At 33.9% G+C, this 22,171-nt stretch overlaps 1 protein-coding gene across 1 annotated transcript; it reads right to left on the bottom strand.

The window, feature by feature from the left end:
* Window positions 1-10,857: 10,857 nt before the first annotated feature.
* Window positions 10,858-20,342, bottom strand: LOC128221852 (procathepsin L-like). The gene is made up of 9 exons (XM_052930474.1): window positions 20,295-20,342; window positions 18,355-18,494; window positions 17,276-17,381; window positions 16,350-16,508; window positions 15,578-15,701; window positions 14,547-14,647; window positions 13,068-13,228; window positions 12,168-12,278; window positions 10,858-11,096 (listed from the first exon to the last, which is right to left on the bottom strand). Exons 2-9 carry the CDS (start codon window positions 18,489-18,491, stop codon window positions 10,997-10,999), a joined length of 999 nt encoding a protein of 332 aa, XP_052786434.1. The 5' UTR covers window positions 18,492-18,494; window positions 20,295-20,342; the 3' UTR covers window positions 10,858-10,996.
* Window positions 20,343-22,171: the final 1,829 nt, after the last annotated feature.

The following is a 22,171-nucleotide window of genomic DNA, read 5'->3' as shown; positions in this document are numbered from 1 at the left end:
TAAATGACATGTCATTCAAACCCATCGCCTTCTTAAAAGTACTTGATATCGGAACTTTATTGATGGATGCTTGAACTTGAACTGATACACCCTTCGGATGGAATGTGCTTGGAGTCATACGTCTTGTGCTTACAAACTATAGTTAAATAAATAAATAAGTCAAATTTAAGTCAATTAATCATGTTTCACAATAAATAGAAAGCCCTGTCAGGCTGCTGCAAGCAAGTTTAACTTTGCATCAAAAAATATTTTCGCTGACAGTAAATAATAATCAATTTACCAATACAAGAGTAAAGTTTTAACGTATGAAATCATTTCTGGCATTCTTATATGGAACGTTTCCAAACTATTAAAATGAAACAAGGTGCAGTCTATTCTGCTGAAAGAGACCCGGCTTCCTTTTATTGCCTGAGTTTGATTACTAGTTTAATTATTTCTTCAAACAGTAAAAAACTTGTTTCAGAAATAATGTTTGAACAGTGCTTCATCAGGCACCGATTTTGCGAAAAGGTTGCTCAAGGTGTTTTAAGAAACTAAACTCTCAAAAAATGCCTTCATTTTAAGCAAAATATTGCCTTCCGACATAGTATATGTGACGTAATTTATCACGTGGTTTACATACACCGAGTCGATAATGCGCAAAAGGCTATACTCTGGTTAAAGTCATTATAATGACGACTTGAATTTGGCTTGATGTCTTCGAGGTTGTAGCAGATTCCTTTCCTCAACAGGAAAAGGTTCCATTGATTTGACTGATAATGCTAAACAAATCTTCGAACAAATATCTTGTCACAAATATCGAGCAGTAAATACTCGAATATGCAGGATACATTGAAGCGGATTAAAACGAAAGCAGAGCTTATAATGTTTCTCTCGGGGAAACTGATAAGCCTACTTTGATATTTGTTTTCATTCACATCGTACCCCAAGGTGAATAACACAACACCCTGATCATAATAGAATCAAGAACATACTGTTCATTTTGAATCTTTCACACGACATCTTCCTGTAATGATTTTAATAAAACGTCACTAGAATCCTTTACATTTAAGTCAAACTAATCTAATTAATTGCAAAATTTGATACACAAATAACTAGTGGTAAAATAAGTACATGTATATCAGTTTTATTCATATTTTTAAACTCAAAGAAGGTTATGTAATGATTTGCTACGATGGAACAGATACCTAGAATTAACCAAATCAGAAAGCGAAACCTTACTACATATCCTTTTTAATGTGACACTCTTATTCAAATTCAATACATACACATGTATAACAAATATAAATTTTGAGTGATAAACCTTTAACTACTTACTAAAAATGGCATTTATGGAACAAATTAATCACTGATAACAGTATTGTAACCGTGTTTTTAATAGCTAAAAACGCAAAAAATATTAAATGATTGGTGAGTGCTAAATTATTTACTGTTATCTACTATCGTCTCATAAGGTGGAAAAACCGTGTTGTCTGCACCCTTCTTTTAAACTAAACTCGGTATCCTTCATAAGAATCATTGTTTTCGAGATTTATTCATTCCTTTTTTATATATTAAAACAATTGTATTATTTGTGTTAATCTTTTTAGGCGTAGGAGGGCATCTTTAACTACCTTTACTCGCCAGTTGATTGTTCAAGTATTGCACTGATGGCCCCACGGGAGTTATTCCATCCGTTATCAATATACACTGGTGCACGTTAAAGAACCAGGCAAGCTCTAACCTGTGTTACATGATATCTTTGGACTATGCTCCAAAAACCTAAAATGACTAACAATCTTAATGGAGCATTCGCCGAATGGGCAAGGCCCGATTGTGAGTGTAAAAAGCTTACACACACACACACATCATGCGAAATATAAGAATTTCTCTCGATCATACATATAAAGAATATACAATGGAACGTATAATAATTGTTAAAAAGACGGGAGTTTCGCGGCGTAACACTAAATTTGAGGAAATATTTACTTCTGTAGTTTTTCTTTGTTTATTTGTTATTAAAGTAAGATTGAAATATCTTTCAAACAACACATTCCTGTATTTTAATTAACTTCATAAGAAACTTATTAGAATATGTAAGAATGCCTAAAGCTATGATTTTTATTAATGATAATATAATCAGTTAGAGCATCAATATAGATATTTATACTATCTTAATTGCCTATAGATTCTCGTTGATTTTACAATATATATGATAATAACGTTTTCAAGCTATTATGACGACATTTATACGTTGCATAACATAATTGTTATTATAATTAAAACTTAATTAAGAACTAGGTATGTGTAGATTCCAATTATTTTGGCCTTTATGATTGTCGGGTTTAGTCCTTTATCGACTGAAAAGAAATTTGCCGAAATTAATCTAGAATTTCAAAATGATACTCGTATTTAAAATCAATATAAGCACATGCATAAGAAACATAGATTTTGAACTGCCTCCGTAATAATGCATTTATAGAAATTATAAATTACTTTTAACAACATTTGTAACCGTGTGTTTAATGGATGAAAATGCACAAAAAGTATATGACTATTTGGTCCGTAAATATTTATAGTGATCAACTATCGTCTCAAAGACACATATCGTGTTTTATGCACCTTTCTTTCAAATTAAACACGGTATCTTTTATAAGATCCATTGTTTTCGATATTTATGCATCCTTTTTGATGCTGCGACAAAACGCACGTACATTTAAAGTACAGTCCAACCCCGTTGGCTCGAACTCTCAGGAACCGGCGAAAATACTTCGAGCCAAGCGGGAATGCTTACATTCAGTATAAAGAAGTCGATTCTTTCATCCAGTTCGACCCAACGAATAATTCGAGCCAAGCAAGTTTGAGCCATCGGTTTTGGATGTAAAGGACCGATTTCTATATACTGAATGTAAACTTTCCCGCTTGGCTCGATATTTCCGAGACTGGAAGTTATTTAGCCGGTCTCTAGGGCTTCGAGCCAACGGGCTTCGACTGTAGTGCAGAAAATGTGCTCGATTTAAACAAACATTTCAAGTATTTCAGAAAACAAAATTAATCGTAAATCGATGATAACAATTTAAAATGCAATATTTTTGAAGCTTTTCTGATGCCATGCTTTATTGAAGAAACATCTCATTTATCAGTTTTAATACAATGCCTATGTGGGGATTCTGCAGCTATATTTCAACTCGTTTTTGACTTATTCCAACTTTACAATTACTTCCATTTATCTTGTCATGTTGCTGCAAAATTATTTTCTGAAAAACAACTTTTATTGGTGTCCGTTTCGTTTTATGGCGTTGATCAATTATCAATTTTATCCTGTTACATTGCAAACAAATTGATCAAAGAAGGAAATGACTTTCACATTTTGCCTTATTTAGATAGTTGACCACGTGAAGTTCATCTACTGTCAGTTCGTAACGTCACCGCACTAACGGACTTCTTGTCACATTATATATATTAAATAATAAACATGGCCTACATTATATATTTAACTTCTTTTCAACAGAATGTAATTGAAACCGCTTTAATGGGGTGCCGTTTTGACTGAATATGTAAAAAATATAATTGATATGGCGCTATTTTAAATGAGGGATTTGTGGCCACGTAGCTATTAATTAAAATTAAACATTCATAAAGGCCCATATTATCTCATATCTTTACTAAAATCATATGCGTTTTAGGTAGTGATGTTTCGATGATCGATTATAATCGAAAATCGATTGTTTGGACCTGAAATCGGCGACAATCAATAGTATTTAGTTAAAAACGATTATCGAAAAAAAAAATTAAAAAAAAATAGTAAGTGTTCAGATGTTATCTTTAACAAAATGGCTACTGAAATCCACAATGGGCAAGAAATTGATTTTTTTTTTATACAACAACACTTAATAACTTATATTATATAAATTATAGACATAAGGTATATGCATATAATGATTAAGAGTTTAATACTGTACATGAATAAAACTACAAAAGTTTTTTTAAAGGTACTATCTAGTATTTTAAAAACCGATTGTACTATCGATAATCGGTTACTTTAGTGGTACCGATCATCGATAGTAAAATTGCAACCGATTCCCAACACTAGTTTTAGGTGTTTTATCAAATTTAAAGTCAAATGAGTTTAACATGATAATGCAATAAGATATTTTGCATGAACCTATATTGTGTGTCTTTAATCTTGAACGTTGTTTTTATTATCATTTTCAGATATTACACACTGGACCAGGAGTGTTTCCCTAAAATTCATTCTCGTTTACAAAACTACAGAATTTAGAAATTCATCTGTTGTGAGCCTATTTTTTTAAAAAGTATGCCATTAAATTGTTATGTTTTATTGTATTATAATTACACCTCAACTTCCATTCCTTAAATGAACTGCATTTCGGCAATTTCGTTTATCAATCGATGAATGCAACATCTTCGGATCGCAATTTATAACATAACAATATACATGTTATCGGACTCCACACGCTCTGACCAGCCCAATAGCGTACATACCCTGATAATGACATCAATCATGAAATGCATTCCTTAATTAGTACTTTTTATGGTATAGAATGAATTATATATTCATGTAATCTTTTGTGTATTAATCGTGAAACAATCTACAAAAAAACACACCTCAACTTCCATTCCTTAAATGTACCGCATTTGAACGCAGTTTGGGCGGTCAATGTACGCGTGGAGTCATTTGGACTCCATACACTTAGACCACCCCAACTGCGTTCATACCCCGATAATGACATCAATCCCGCAATCAATTCCTTAAATAAACACATACGCACAGATATAGAGACAACAACATTACGATTGTCTGGCTTTCTTTAAAAACTACTTTGAGGAAAATTTATTTCAGAAATTCATTGCTCAATTTCTAATATTGCCAAGGGATTAAAACAATAAAAGCCTTAATTTAAGGAAACTCGTCTGATTGTATATCAAATGTCAGGAAATCAATTTGTGTTTTAGATTCACGAAAGCGATAACAAAAATCCATACATATTAAGTTGTGCTGATCATCTAAAGTTTGAATTGACAATAATTTACTAGTTTAATCATGCAACGTCTAAAACGTCTACAATGATATTAACTTAATAACGTCGATCCCAGATGGCTCGAACTCGCTTGGCTCAAATTCATGTTGGCTCGAACTAGATATAAAAGACCGATTTCTTTACACTATGGGTAAACAATCCCGCTTGGCTCGAATTTTCTGAGGCTCGAAGTTTAGCCTATGGGGTTCGACTGTAGATATATAATTTCACAACGCGTTATCTTTTTGAAGATGTGATAAGGGCTTCCATCCCAGTAACCCATCTATTTTTTGTATAAGGTTTGTTTAACAATATTCAGCATTGTGTCAGGTCTTTTAGTGTGAAGTTTTAAGGAAAAAAATGTACAATTTCATGTTTCTGTTTGTTCATAATAGCGTTGTTTTGGGTAATGGTGTGTGCTTAACTTATGCCAATTTATTCAATGATTACAGTCGAAACTCTTTGGCTCTATATTTCAGGTACATGCAAAATACTTCGAGCCTGGCAAATATCGAGCCAAGCGGGAATAATTACATGGGGTAAAAGCAATATTTCCTTTACATCAAGTTCGAGTCAACGAGGAAATCGAGCCAAGCGATATCGAGCCAACGCGTTTCGACTGTATACATAGCTGTACAACACGTATCTTACCTTTATCGGCCATACTTATGGAAACTCAAATGCATCCCATACAGTTATCGTGGTACCATGCTAGATAGTAACAATCATTTTGAATTAACATGACCATACGTATATTCACAAATCCAGCACAAACCTTTATTGATTACAATAAAACTCTCAGTTTATTGATGACCTAAGCGAGGTAAACCTGCACAATGCAAGGAAATAACAAACCTTTTGAATTGGCATGACCATACGTAAATCCACAAATCCAGCACAAAACTTTATAGATCGCAATAAAACTCTCAGTTTACTGTTGACCTATGCGTGGAAAACCATGTAATCAAATATAAATTTATTTCCAAAGGAATGGGGTTTGTAGCACAATGTTCATCTTCTCGGATTGTCTCTCCACAATCAGACAGCTATCATCCAGAATCGATGGACCTTCATTTGTTTCGAGTAATTCCTTTAAATGAATTACCGCCGGGTGTCTGTTTGGAATCAAAACATAGTTATTTTGTTATGGTCTAGCACAGGACCCTAGAACTTTGAGCTATGGAAAGCTTGCAGAAGGACTTAATGAACAAAGCCAGCATTACCAGAGATGTACGGGATTTAATGGTATGCACGACTATTTTTTAAACCATTATAATAATGACGAAATAAAAATGGTCTTAATGTACAAGGCCAGAGTTACCGGACTTGTACGAACTCTGTGTACACGACTATTGTTTAAACCATTATAATAACGGAATAAAAAGAACTATACCAATATGTTTAATGCTTGAGCAATGCTTTATTAGGGTAATTTTGATGCTGAATGAATAAAATGAACATAGCGCACGAATGAGTTTACGTTAATTATTCAAGTTCGTCCGTCCCTTTTTCTGGTTTGATGGACTATCGTAAGTAGATACTCGGCGGACTGATCAAATGAATGGTAATGTCATTCGGAGCTCCTCGGCCATATTTATTGTTGTAATGTATATCTGCCTTAGCAGATACCTTTTTGATTCATTACATAAATATCTGGTTGTTTTTTGTGTATGGTCATTGTTTATTCAGGGTCCATAGTAATCTTCATTTGGTCGTATCGTCTGTGTCGTACACTAATCACAGATACACCGAACACCGTTAGCTCGAACTCGCTAAGCTCAATTTTTCTCTTTGGCTCGAACTGGATTTAGAAAACTGATTTTCAATGACTGAAGGTAGGCATTCCCCATTGGTTCGAGTTTTCCGAGGCTCTAGGAATGTTCGCCGGTCCCCGGGAGTACGAGCCAACGGGATTCGACTGTTATAGTATATGTTTTGCTGCAGCTCGTTTTCCAAATGTTTTGATGGAGCTTTATTAAGAGTAATTTGAAGACTAATTTGCACACACATTGTGAATAATTTCTCAACATTTACATACTCTCCAATCAAGTAACCTTAATTTGCAACAAACAAGAAAAACATACTTTACAATTTATTTACATTTTATCACAGATATTTGGATCAAGCATAAATTCAAATTCTTTTGTAAACCAAATTATATATAACACTCCCATTGCATATGATGTCATAAATATGATGAGACAAAATAACATCATATCTACACCGTCGGGAACGAGGCTTGTGTTGCGATTCCGCACATGTTCTTGTTGTTTCTTGCCATTTCGACATAGCCCATGTTTCCCCAAGATTCTCCCCAGCTGTAAAGAAATTAACAGACGTATTGTAAAATAATGATCATACACATACACCAAAGCATTACAATTGGCATTTATACATTATAGAACATATTCAATCAATTTTCGGTCTGATTCCATTAGTTTTCACCATAGTTGGGATTAGAAATATAATGAGAACTATTGTGATACGCCATAATTTCGAAGTCTCAAATATAAACCCTGTTAAAAACACATGACAAGAGCCAAAAATGTACTGGATATATAAACGTATATATATTAGCACCTTTACCCCGTAATCATTAAAAGCACATTTAAATATAATGTTTTAATGTACTAGTACATATATATATTATCTAATTATTCCCTATTTATTAATTCGTATCAAGTCAGTGTGGTGTTAGCTTTAAGTCGACATAAAATCTTTATGGTACCCTATTATACAGTTTTGACATATCACGTGGTTTGTGACTTCACATTTGGTTACTGCAGGAAGCAAAAAACATTTAGATTCAGTTAGGATTATCGCTATAAGTTTGTTATGTTCATATCAATTTTAACAATACATAGCACAGACTAAGTGTAAACAATGTGTCCTATCTTCGGTTGCTGAGAGATATGTTGAGCATTTTATAGTTTCATTAAAAGACGTGAGCAAATGCTCAGAATGTATAAATTAGTGTTTGTTATAGCGAAAAGCAAATTGTGTTACTGGTCCAAACAATGTACAAAAAACAATCTACAAAAAAACACACCTCAACTTCCATTCCTTAAATGTACCGCATTTGAACGCAGTTTGGGCGGTCAATGTACGCGTGGAGTCATTTGGACTCCATACACTTAGACCACCCCAACTGCGTTCATACCCCGATAATGACATCAATCCCGCAATCAATTCCTTAAATAAACACATACGCACAGATATAGAGACAACAACATTACGATTGTCTGGCTTTCTTTAAAAACTACTATGAGGAAAATTTATTTCAGAAATTCATTGCTCAATTTCTAATATTGCCAAGGGATTAAAACAATAAAAGCCTTAATTTAAGGAAACTCGTCTGATTGTATATCAAATGTCAGGAAATCAATTTGTGTTTTAGATTCACGAAAGCGATAACAAAAATCCATACATATTAAGTTGTGCTGATCATCTAAAGTTTGAATTGACAATAATTTACTAGTTTAATCATGCAACGTCTAAAACGTCTACAATGATATTAACTTAATAACGTCGATCCCAGATGGCTCGAACTCGCTTGGCTCAAATTCATGTTGGCTCGAACTAGATATAAAAGACCGATTTCTTTACACTATGGGTAAACAATCCCGCTTGGCTCGAATTTTCTGAGGCTCGAAGTTTAGCCTATGGGGTTCGACTGTAGATATATAATTTCACAACGCGTTATCTTTTTGAAGATGTGATAAGGGCTTCCATCCCAGTAACCCATCTATTTTTTGTATAAGGTTTGTTTAACAATATTCAGCATTGTGTCAGGTCTTTAAGTGTGAAGTTTTAAGGAAAAAAATGTACAATTTCATGTTTCTGTTTGTTCATAATAGCGTTGTTTTGGGTAATGGTGTGTGCTTAACTTATGCCAATTTATTCAATGATTACAGTCGAAACTCTTTGGCTCTATATTTCAGGTACATGCAAAATACTTCGAGCCTGGCAAATATCGAGCCAAGCGGGAATAATTACATGGGGTAAAAGCAATATTTCCTTTACATCAAGTTCGAGTCAACGAGGAAATCGAGCCAAGCGATATCGAGCCAACGCGTTTCGACTGTATACATAGCTGTACAACACGTATCTTACCTTTATCGGCCATACTTATGGAAACTCAAATGCATCCCATACAGTTATCGTGGTACCATGCTAGATAGTAACAATCATTTTGAATTAACATGACCATACGTATATTCACAAATCCAGCACAAACCTTTATTGATTACAATAAAACTCTCAGTTTATTGATGACCTAAGCGAGGTAAACCTGCACAATGCAAGGAAATAACAAACCTTTTGAATTGGCATGACCATACGTAAATCCACAAATCCAGCACAAAACTTTATAGATCGCAATAAAACTCTCAGTTTACTGTTGACCTATGCGTGGAAAACCATGTAATCAAATATAAATTTATTTCCAAAGGAATGGGGTTTGTAGCACAATGTTCATCTTCTCGGATTGTCTCTCCACAATCAGACAGCTATCATCCAGAATCGATGGACCTTCATTTGTTTCGAGTAATTCCTTTAAATGAATTACCGCCGGGTGTCTGTTTGGAATCAAAACATAGTTATTTTGTTATGGTCTAGCACAGGACCCTAGAACTTTGAGCTATGGAAAGCTTGCAGAAGGACTTAATGAACAAAGCCAGCATTACCAGAGATGTACGGGATTTAATGGTATGCACGACTATTTTTTAAACCATTATAATAATGACGAAATAAAAATGGTCTTAATGTACAAGGCCAGAGTTACCGGACTTGTACGAACTCTGTGTACACGACTATTGTTTAAACCATTATAATAACGGAATAAAAAGAACTATACCAATATGTTTAATGCTTGAGCAATGCTTTATTAGGGTAATTTTGATGCTGAATGAATAAAATGAACATAGCGCACGAATGAGTTTACGTTAATTATTCAAGTTCGTCCGTCCCTTTTTCTGGTTTGATGGACTATCGTAAGTAGATACTCGGCGGACTGATCAAATGAATGGTAATGTAATTCGGAGCTCCTCGGCCATTTTTATCGAAAACACCCTCGGATGAATGCCGGTACATGATTTGAAGTAGTTCGTAGCTATCTGAATTATATTATTAATTAAATGTAGTGTTTAAGAGTTGTATTTATTGATCTAAGTTTAACTTGATTGCCAGTGAAGTGTATTATTACAAACATAATTCAGATTCCAGAGAGTAAAGTAATAAAGTTTAACTGCTAAATAAAATAACTACGCGATCTACTTGCAGCAGACTTTTTGAGTATGTAAACCGTCCAAATACATCCGAGGTTGTTTTCGATAAATATGGCCGAGGAGTTCCGAATGTTGTAATGTATATCTGCCTTAGCAGATACCTTTTTGATTCATTACATAAATATCTGGTTGTTTTTTGTGTATGGTCATTGTTTATTCAGGGTCCATAGTAATCTTCATTTGGTCGTATCGTCTGTGTCGTACACTAATCACAGATACACCGAACACCGTTAGCTCGAACTCGCTAAGCTCAATTTTTCTCTTTGGCTCGAACTGGATTTAGAAAACTGATTTTCAATGACTGAAGGTAGGCATTCCCCATTGGTTCGAGTTTTCCGAGGCTCTAGGAATGTTCGCCGGTCCCCGGGAGTACGAGCCAACGGGATTCGACTGTTATAGTATATGTTTTGCTGCAGCTCGTTTTCCAAATGTTTTGATGGAGCTTTATTAAGAGTAATTTGAAGACTAATTTGCACACACATTGTGAATAATTTCTCAACATTTACATACTCTCCAATCAAGTAACCTTAATTTGCAACAAACAAGAAAAACATACTTTACAATTTATTTACATTTTATCACAGATATTTGGATCAAGCATAAATTCAAATTCTTTTGTAAACCAAATTATATATAACACTCCCATTGCATATGATGTCATAAATATGATGAGACAAAATAACATCATATCTACACCGTCGGGAACGAGGCTTGTGTTGCGATTCCGCACATGTTCTTGTTGTTTCTTGCCATTTCGACATAGCCCATGTTTCCCCAAGATTCTCCCCAGCTGTAAAGAAATTAACAGACGTATTGTAAAATAATGATCATACACATACACCAAAGCATTACAATTGGCATTTATACATTATAGAACATATTCAATCAATTTTCGGTCTGATTCCATTAGTTTTCACCATAGTTGGGATTAGAAATATAATGAGAACTATTGTGATACGCCATAATTTCGAAGTCTCAAATATAAACCCTGTTAAAAACACATGACAAGAGCCAAAAATGTACTGGATATATAAACGTATATATATTAGCACCTTTACCCCGTAATCATTAAAAGCACATTTAAATATAATGTTTTAATGTACTAGTACATATATATATTATCTAATTATTCCCTATTTATTAATTCGTATCAAGTCAGTGTGGTGTTAGCTTTAAGTCGACATAAAATCTTTATGGTACCCTATTATACAGTTTTGACATATCACGTGGTTTGTGACTTCACATTTGGTTACTGCAGGAAGCAAAAAACATTTAGATTCAGTTAGGATTATCGCTATAAGTTTGTTATGTTCATATCAATTTTAACAATACATAGCACAGACTAAGTGTAAACAATGTGTCCTATCTTCGGTTGCTGAGAGATATGTTGAGCATTTTATAGTTTCATTAAAAGACGTGAGCAAATGCTCAGAATGTATAAATTAGTGTTTGTTATAGCGAAAAGCAAATTGTGTTACTGGTCCAAAAAATGTATATATATATATATATATATATGTATTTACCATGTAACTTAAAAACGGAAGTCTCTGACTGCATATTATATTCATATGGCATAGACTACACACGAGGCTTATACAATTAAATAAATATGTAATATTTGTGGTTTGTTATTACGAAAAGCAGAAACAATTTTGTTATTGCGAAAAGCAATTTTGAGGGGAACAATGGCCAACCTCTCTCCTTCTTGCCATGAGCCACATTACAACATGTTTTCCAATAAATATTTCCAAAGACAGTAGATATTTACATAATAAGATATGGGCGTAATAAGAAAACAAAGCAAATGTGACGTCATAAACCACGGGGTATGTCCACTCTGTTTTCAATTATTTGATCTCACCTGTTCTTAACAAGCCAATAGTCGGAACTACCATCAGTGCCATATCCTACAGCCAGCACGCCATGATCAAGACGGACGGAGCTGCATTCTGGTTCCTTGTAAACTCCACGCCTGAAAATATCATCGAATAACTAACATCCGTATCATTCTTCTTACAAATGATAAGATGATGTAAGATAAGGTAAATTCAGTCTTTTTTTAATCTGAAATGCTTATTATATACAACCATAATCTGTGTAAAGCTTTAACAGACAACTTGTTTTAGAAATTGCCTATTGTGTAATTGAATTGCTCATTGGTGATTGGAATAACTCATTGCTAAATTAAATTTTCTCATTGTGTTATTTAATTTGCTAATTCCTTCTTATTTTTAATTGTTATTGAACTTTACTCATTGTGTTTATAAAATTTCTCATTATATTATTGAATTTACTTAAAGTGTTATCGAATTTGCTCATTGTGTTATTGAATTTGCTCATTGTGTTATAGAATTTGCTTATTGTGTTATTGAATTTGCCCATTGTGTTTTGAATTTGCCCATTGTGTTTTGAATATGCTGATTATGTTATTGAATTTGCTCATTGTGATATTGAAATTGCTCATTGTGTTATTGAATTTGTTCATTGTGTTATTGAATTTGCTCATTGTGTTATTGAATTTGTTCATTGTGTTATCGAATTTGCTCATTGCGTGATTGAAATTGCTCATTGTATTATTAAAGTTTGTCCTTGTTTGATTCGTATTCCTCATTTTGCAATTAAATTTACTCGTTGTGCAATTGTGCAATGTTAATAATTGTGTGCTTAAATTACTGATCCTGTAATTGAGATTATTCGTTTTAACAAAATAAGCTCAATATAAATGTTAAATGAAAACTGCATATTAAAACCGTCCACATACTTGTACAGCTGGAATGACCTATGTCCGGCATCAATAGCAACAGAGATTGGTCCCTCCATAGCAACGGCTTTCTGAAGGTTCGACTCACTCTCATGTTCAATATCCATGCAGCTAACCTCAGTGGCTCCAACGTTTGACTGCTCGAATTTGCATGGACCATTCTGATCGATGAAAAGGTAGCATAGGAATAGTTGGGGACAAGCTTTAGGTTGAGGTTAAACTTCTAGTTAATGCCAGTTTCAATGACTCTCCCAAGGCTGTAATTTATTTATAACGGAAAACATTTTGATAAATGAATGGTCTGCCTATTGATGAGGTTGTGTTCCCATAAAAATGTTTGATTCTGAATTAACACCTGTTTCACTGTCGTTTGTTCTGCAAGCTAATGTAACTTTCCATTATGCCATTGAAAAGGGTATGTGTTTCATTGTTGGCTTTAAAGGGTTGATCGCATTTTTTCTTGACTTTTTGCTGTTAAAACGCAGTAAGGCATGCGAGAAAATTCAATTAGAAAAATCATTAAAATTGAAAAGGCAGTAACCCCGACTTCTTGAATTGAGTATTTGTTCTAATGTTTCTTACAACTTCCGTTTTAATAAGAGAAAAGATAATTTTGTAACGTCGTATATCATTGGTAAAATGATGTCGCGCCAATCCAATCGTAGCATTATATTGAAATACACAAAGACGTTGTAAAGCGATTTTAATGTAGATACATATGTAAATATTTTACGAAATATATCGCTATCAAGATGAATATCCTGATATTCATTCTTAGGATTTTGACTCAGGTGACAGAAAGTCATGTCAAAAAAGATGCATCAATGAGAAAAGAAGTTTTTTAACACCAAACTTTATCGATATATTTTCATTTACATACAAAGGTTATAGTAAAGTGGCAAGACCGAATAATTAGTTCCTTCCAAATAAGTTAATACAAAATTATTCAGGCCTCATACGAGTATTTCAAGAAATCCATATGTCCTGAGCCGTAGTTTGTCAAAAGTAAAACTAATTAACTATACAAATAAAGTTACATGGCCGACGTACACACACACACACACACATACACACAAACAGACCACACGCATCAATATAGCTTTACCAAAAATGATGGGACGACTAACGCCTAGAAACGGCCAATGGGACACTCATACACGAGTCTACTGGGGGATTAAACTATTAAGCCAATTTAAAAACTGCAATTCCACAGATTTACCGTTTTAACAGTGTTTTTTTTCTGTTGTTTTTTTGGAAAAGCACATGTTTGGGTAAATAAAATTAAAAATATTCAATAAAAAATGGTTTATTTTTGCTAATTCTTTATTCGAGAATAGCTAAAAATATTGTATCCAAGCTGGACTTATATAATTCAGGCACTTAGGTTAGAAAACGGTTAGTTCAGTAACCGTTTTTTTCATGTTCTAAAACAGGTTCCTTGAACTGATTTTTTCTTGAACGTTTTCGCAAAACACGTACCTTTGGTTCATACGGGTAGGACATCTCTGTGTCGATTCCTTTGTTACTGATGACGTACGCGAAAGCCTGGTCCATCAAACCTCCTTGGCAGCCGTGGTTACCTTGAAACAGAATTGGTCTTATTATATTGGTATCAGTTTGACCTGAATGGTAATCGCTCATGTGTTTGGACCAACAATTGGTTTGGCCGGTAATGCGTCTGAAAACATTTTATCATTTCAGCTCAGTGGCATTAGGAATGAGGACAAGAAAACAGAATAAAAAAGTATTATGGTTTTACTGGGATGCAAAACCACGCCGGTAAAGCCTGGGAAATATAGAAAACCGACGCCTCAGCCTCAAAGCCGCCAAGGCTTTCATAAAGTGGTTGATATTTTGACCTCTTAAAAATACTTTGATAATATCACGTGAACATGTCAATCAATCAATCACGCAACATGAAAGCTGTAATTATGTTATTGTGTTGTCCGAGCTAATGCAAATTGTTTTCTTCAAAGGCGATTTTTGAGAAAAAGATGAAGGTTCCAACTTTTGGTATCTTTGTTTTAATACTCCTAATTCTTTGGCACAAGTACTAACACGTTTTTTTTTTATTTAATGATTTGTAAACAAAACAACTATTAATAAATAATAATTTCTTACATGCAGTAGTTGTATGCATATTTTCATATTTTTGTTCATAATACTAGTATTGTTTTTTTAGATATACATTTGGATTTAAAATACGAACTTTTTAAAGAAAAATCTCCTCAATAAAATTGAAGGGACGATTTGAAGATTCATCGAGCAGTGTGAGCAACGCAGGACAATAGTTGTTCAAATGATGTCAATGTTATTGGTGCACTCGTATATAATAACAACGATTATTTTATGATTGTTTAATTTTTTCTATGCGTTCTGCGTCGACCAGATTGCTGCCTTAGAACGTAGTAAATCTTCTTGTTGAAGTCGTTATACAATAAGAATCCAAAAAGGCGCGGAAAAGCAACCTTGTGAAACAAAATGACATTACAGTAGAAGTTATCTCAAACCGTAAGCCGCAGAGCAGTCCATGAGGTTCTTTTCTGAAAGGGAGACAAGGTTTTGTGTCTTCCGGAAATGCTGACCCTCCAGACTTCCTGTTGCTGAGAAAGACCAGCAAGAGCCGCACTGTCCCTGAATTCGAATAATTTAAAATTGGTTTTGTATTACACGATATAAAATATCAATAGACAGACAATGTTGCAATGGATAACAACTACATAAATGTATATTTTAATGTTAAATAGTGCCTTATTCGAATTTCTCTTCGATACTTTTTAATCCTCAACTTAAACTACAATATTAAGCAGATATTTGGATAAATGTGGTTTATAAAATGTAAAACAGCTCATACAATAACACCAGAAGGCGTGATGAAGTAATTCATATCTCAAACTGACTTGATCAGACAAGTTAAATTAAATTAGCAAGTACATGTATCTATCTAGCATATAGATTGGATAAGTGCGGTTTATCAAATGTAAAATGGCTCATACAATAGCACAAACACGCGTTCTCAAACTGTCTTTATCAGACAAGGATCAAAGTTGGCAAATTCATGGGCGCTCCGTGGATTAACACAATGAGGCCTACACTATTCTTAAAGTATATTCAGGTTTAACATCATCAGCCTTACTTCATCAATTAAAGTGTATCTGGCATGTACACGTATTTATTAATCAAAAACAAGTTCACTTCGTAAATAAGTAATACACAATGTAATAAATCAGCATTTATACAAAATGTACTTCGTTAATTAACAATACCAAATGTTCCCAGTACCTGGTTCTTGATAGGTGTGACATAGCCGTCCTTCCTCCAATCAACCATATCCGGGAGATCAGATATTTCAATATTGTTGGGTGCCATATATTTACCGCACTTTGAGACGCTAGAGGAGGTGTTGAATCCATTCATAAGGGCTTTGAACTCTTCAATACCCTAAAATTTAGCACATGACATAGGGTTTAAAAGACTATTTAAAGTGGTTAGAAGCTAGAGAAGGCGTTGAATCCATTCATAATAGTATCGAACTCTTCAATGCTTTAAAATATAGTACATGACATGAGGTTCAAAAAGTGGTTAGAAACTAGAGGTGGTGTTGAATCCATTCATAATGGCCTTCAACTCTTACATACCCTAACATATGGCACATGACATGTGGTTAAAATTATTTAAAGTGGTTAGAAGCTAGATGAGGTGTTAAATCCATTAATTATTGCCTTCAACTCTCTAATGCCTTATAATATAGTACATGAAATGAGATTAAAAAAAAAACTATTTAAAGTTGTAGGTGTGGGAACCATGCTAAAAATATAGCACATGCAATTGAAGTAAAAAGTACTATTTAAAGTAGTTGATGAGAAGCTAGAGGCTATGTCAATTTCATTCTTTATAGCCTTGAACTCTTCAATGCACAAAAACATAGCACATTACAAAAGGTAAAAAAGCTATTGAAAATGGACTTGTTTAACGCTAGATGGTGATTTTCTATTTACGGATTTATGTATTTTTTTTTTTTTTGCTTTTTACATTATATTCTCGGTTAATGAAACCTCTTAGTCGTATCATAATTTGCTATTGACATGCAGAATCAAAATCACTAAAGCTGAACGTCATAATCCTTGGCCATTGGTGTGTTTTTGCAAGAATATTAGGCCTTTGTATTATGGTTTAGTGAAGCTTTTAAAATATATTGCCAGTCTTACCATATCAGCGTACTCGTTCATACCGAGCCAGAATGTGTGCATACCACGGTCAGCTTCCAAGTTGTGGGACTGGACGTAGTCAAGGTTGTCCTCCCAGACCATGCGTCTATGAATATGAGATGATGATATCAAATATGCGTGGATCAGAAGACGACAAAAAGTATCAGATTAATTATCAAATTAAGTTATGTTATGGTTAAGAACGTATGTTCATCACAGTCAGACTGACTGTATGTAGCAAAGGATGTCATCGAAGAACAAATACAAAGTATATGATGTTGTGTTTTTCAATAAAATTTCATTTTGTAGTTTAGATTAGCTTAACATTATTTAATATTCATTCGAAACCAGACAGGTTTTACTCTATAAAGCGGAGTTATCTTTAACGATTACGCTTCATATATTTACAAGCGTTATTGCTCATGTCAGATAGCATACTGATGTAAACTACAAATATCAAAATGGGCATGCTTTGACATGCTAATTTTTAAAGGGTTCAAATCTGTAAACTGTTGATTTTTGTTGTATTGGTTTTAGTTTGCTTGACTTGTTTTTGTTTTGTCTAAAACATTAGTGCACTTATGATCCGTTTTAATCTTATACAAAGGCATGACTTCTAACGATCTTGCAGCACGTACGACTTAGTGTCCTACCATAAAGTTTTGTTGTCCTGGAATAAACAACCTGTGTTTCTCTTACTCAGCGGAGATATCGATCGAAATACACCGGCCATTATCCGACATATATGACCTCGGAAATAATACGGCGTCCATATTAAAACATGTTGTATATGAATTCAACCGTACAAGGACATATTTAATGTTCAAGGGAGAAAAAAAGGAAACTTATACCCGTCATGAAATATTATTTTTTTTAATTCGTCTTTAAGTGACGAATCAAAATATTTCATTCCATGCATTGTTAAGGAAATCAAATGGGTCACCTTAAAGATATAATAATTAAGGTTATCGCCCGCGGCCTCATCAACATTTCGAACTTATTTAAGGTAACGAAGTCAATCACGAAGATGCAAATGCAGAATATTACTAGCCATGGGACATAAGCTTTCATGATCTTACCTTAGTCCCTCCTCCTCAGCGGAGATAAACTTCTTGTTGTATACCCCCTTGAATGCTTCCCATTCCCCGTTAAGGGCAGAGTCGAAGGGTGCAGCCACCGCGGCGACAACCAGACAGGCAACAATAAACGCTCGCATTATCTGAAATAAACGATTGATTATAATAATAGATCTGCAAGTCCGCCTAATAAGATGTTTTTATACAAACTATCTTGGATTAAATCGTCACTGCAGATCATTTAAAAGATTAAGATGAACAATGCTATCACCACAACTGCCATATGACAGGCAGTCTTAGAGTACTAAAAATATATTTTAGCTTTCCAAAACATGTGGTGTTTTTAAGGGATATTATAAATTGGGGCAATCACGACAATCGAAACCGGGCAGGCAGTTATAAAGACTCGCATATTAGCAAGGCGTATGTATTCTGTTTTAAAGGTTGGTATTAAATGACCACTGTGGTGACAACCATGCAGGCAAGATAACACAACATACGATGTCTTAAAAAGGATAGTAAAAAGGAAGACAACAAATCAATTCGTACACATGCTTAATGATATAGATTTAGCTCTTATAATACAACAAATGTCTGCAGCCATTTGTATAAATTTGTCTTTCGTTTAGTCAAAGTTTGATTGATTGTTCAATATTTAGCTGATATATATTATTAACCAATCCAATGATGATTAATTTAAAAATTGCCAGATATATAAATATTTCATATTATAGACTGTCTAGTTATTTTTTACAAAGTAAAGGTGATGTTAAAAGCTCTTTCCAACAAAATGAGATTCGAGCAACGAGTATAGTGTTTATATGTACGGGACGAATCAACAATATGAGAAAGGTAGCACGTAATCTCAAAATGCATACTAGCCACATTTTTTTACAGTTGTTTTGTTTGTAACATTTTTAGATTTTAAAATGAGGCAAGGTTCTTTGCATATTTGAATATCTGTACATACGACTTTATTCGAAAATATGACTGAAACTTTAAGTTGACTGGAGACCATACCGGTACAGTATCAGTATCTTGACATATGATAACAATATTTATTCACTGATAACGAAGTCGAGTAAAGACGCTCAAGCTATTCTGATATATCATGGCTTTGTTTAAATATTAGACGGTTGTTATCTGTTTAAACTGATTGTACTCAATTTATTTGTGATACGAGGCCGACGGCCCAGACCATAATGTACAGAAAACAAATCAAGACAGATTAATTGATCATATCATTATTCAGCCACATAACTTTATGATTGTAAATTGAGAGGTTGCTGATCTTGTTTACACACAAACGTGTACTTGGTAGGTATTTAGAACGCAAACAGTTTCAACCTAACTTAATTGTATACATAGTATAGTAATCACGTATAATTAAATGTAATAATAAATAATTAGAATAAGTAAATATATTTTTCGTATTTTAAAATATGTTTTGTTTTTTATCGTCAACAATGATGAAGCGTTTCCACAACAGAGTGATATACAAATTGATTCAAATTTATGACAGTGTAGTATGTACATTTCCCATTGTTTGAAGTAATAGTATAAGATACATTTGTACATAGTTCTATCAGTGTTCTGTAAATTTGTTTCATTAAATACATATCATTATATCTTGTCATAATTCGTGATGCAGCTGTAAACACTATATTTCAAAATGAATGCAAACTGTACAAGGGCTTGATTGGATAATTATTCAACCCCATATATTGACGATGCCATTTATTGACGAATACTTTAAGAATTACTGCAACGCCAAAGTCAACAATGATTTAAAAGTAAAACGATTAAGAGTTCGAGGCAATAAATTTATTAATTTGAAAAGGAAAATAACAATTTAAATCAGTATTACATAAACGAGTAACATGATATATAATTTTTTTTTTGAATAAACATGACAAAATCTAAATTCACTAAAATTGTCATACCTTCAGTTCAATATATCCCAATCCAACTGTAGTATATTGTGGTGACGATAGCTTTTATATCTATCAAGTTATTATCTTATCCGTCAGCATCCAAATATGAGCTAAAGGGACAATCATAATCATTGATATGTTTCAATTATACCATATAAACTGAATGGGAGCGAACAGTTTAAACACGGAAAGTATGAAGAACAGTCCATGCAACGCATGGCTACAAAGCATGGGTGCAAGTTGCAGTTGAATGTGAAAGACGCTCTAATCTTATATTTGAGAACTCGCTGATACTCGCATAAATCACATTCCTCGTGCTCTCGTTCATGTCAATCTTACTTTGTAAAATGCACTACTACTACTACTACTACTACTACTACTACTACTACTACTACTACTACTACTACTACTACTACTACTACTACTACTACTACTACTACTACTACTACTACTACTACTACTACTACTACTACTACTACTACTACTACTACTACTACTACTTCTGCTACTGCTACTGCTACTGCTACTGCTACTGCTTATGCAGCTGCTGCTGCTGCTGCTGCTGCTGCTGCTGCCGCCGCCGCCGCCACCACCACCACCACCACCACCACCACCACTACTACTACCATACTACTACTACTACTACTACTACTACTACTACTGCTACTGCTACTGCTACTGCTACTGCTACTGCTACTGCTACTGCTACTTCTACTACTACTACTACTACTACTACTACTACTTCTACTACTACTACTACTACTACTACTACTACTACTACTACTACTACTACTACTACTACTACTACTACTACTACTACTACTACTACTACTACTACTACTACTACTACTTCTACTACTACTACTACTACTACAACTACTACTACTACTACTACTACTACTACTACTACTACTACTACTACTACTACTACTACTACCGCCGCCGCCGCCGCCGCCGCCGCCGCCGCCGCCGCCGCTACTACTACTACTACTTCTACTACTATATTAATAATGGTGTCGTTGTTCGTGCTTATTGTTTTGCTGCGTGGACAAAGCGGTATTCAATTTTCACAGATTTAAAAGGCTATTTTAAATTAATTGCCTCAATGTGGTGGCATCATCTCCGGATACCCACGACTGGCCCCAAAAATACGCTTTGTATACATTAATCAATAATCATTAGTGCAGGACAAATGTGTGTCCCATTTTATGTATGTTAAACGCTTTATGATCAATCACCGAAAAAGCTTTGTATTGCCATTGAAATGTATTTTGAGTCTGAGATTATATCCATTTGTTTGGACTTCCATTAGTATTGTTTAGAAAATTGCTATAAGAGACGATGCACAATACTCTCCCTTTGGTAAAATAACTGTCGGAAAATGCATTAAAAATGGGAAAAAAAGTGTTGTGCTGTTCTTCAATGTTTCTTGTTTGTAAATTTTTGTTTTATGTTCCATGTCTTTGGCGTTTGCCCAGTGGCATTAAACGGGTTTATGTTTAATCTTGTTGTTACTTGTTTCTGTTGCTTTTCACATAACTATTAGTATTCAACTGTACCTTTAAGTCATGTCATGTTAAAATCATATGGCATATATCATATGGTATTGTTCACATGATGTACCAATTAAGAACATAATGGCTTATAAAATAGGCCATGAATGGGACGTTTTGTTATGCACCAGTTACTAGCTGATAATTGCATAGTCCACATATAATCCAAATGATAATATTTCACGCATAAGCCGCATTGATAATGTTCTAAAGAAATCAAACCCAAGGAGTAAATCGTCCATTTAAAAAAGAAATGGAACCTTTGTAGGAATTTCGGCAAGTTTGGTTAGAAATGTTTCTGGTCACAAATAAATTCAAGAGCATTTAATATTT

Source organism: Mya arenaria, chromosome 16 (genome assembly GCF_026914265.1).
Source record: "Mya arenaria isolate MELC-2E11 chromosome 16, ASM2691426v1".
Classification (NCBI taxonomy): domain Eukaryota; kingdom Metazoa; phylum Mollusca; class Bivalvia; order Myida; family Myidae; genus Mya; species Mya arenaria.
This window is presented reverse-complemented; position numbering and strand designations above follow the sequence as displayed.

Bases quoted from the DNA above. Each gene is read 5' to 3' on its own strand.
- LOC128221852 (XM_052930474.1), bottom strand. From the start codon at position 18,491: ATGCGAGCGTTTATTGTTGCCTGTCTGGTTGTCGCCGCGGTGGCTGCA. The intron at 16,509-17,275 runs GTAAGACTGGCA...GCTAAATTTTAG, and splicing joins TGAACGAGTACGCTGATATG to GGTATTGAAGAGTTCAAAGC. The intron at 11,097-12,167 runs GTGAGATCAAAT...ATTTCTTTACAG, and splicing joins TATTGGCTTGTTAAGAACAG to CTGGGGAGAATCTTGGGGAA.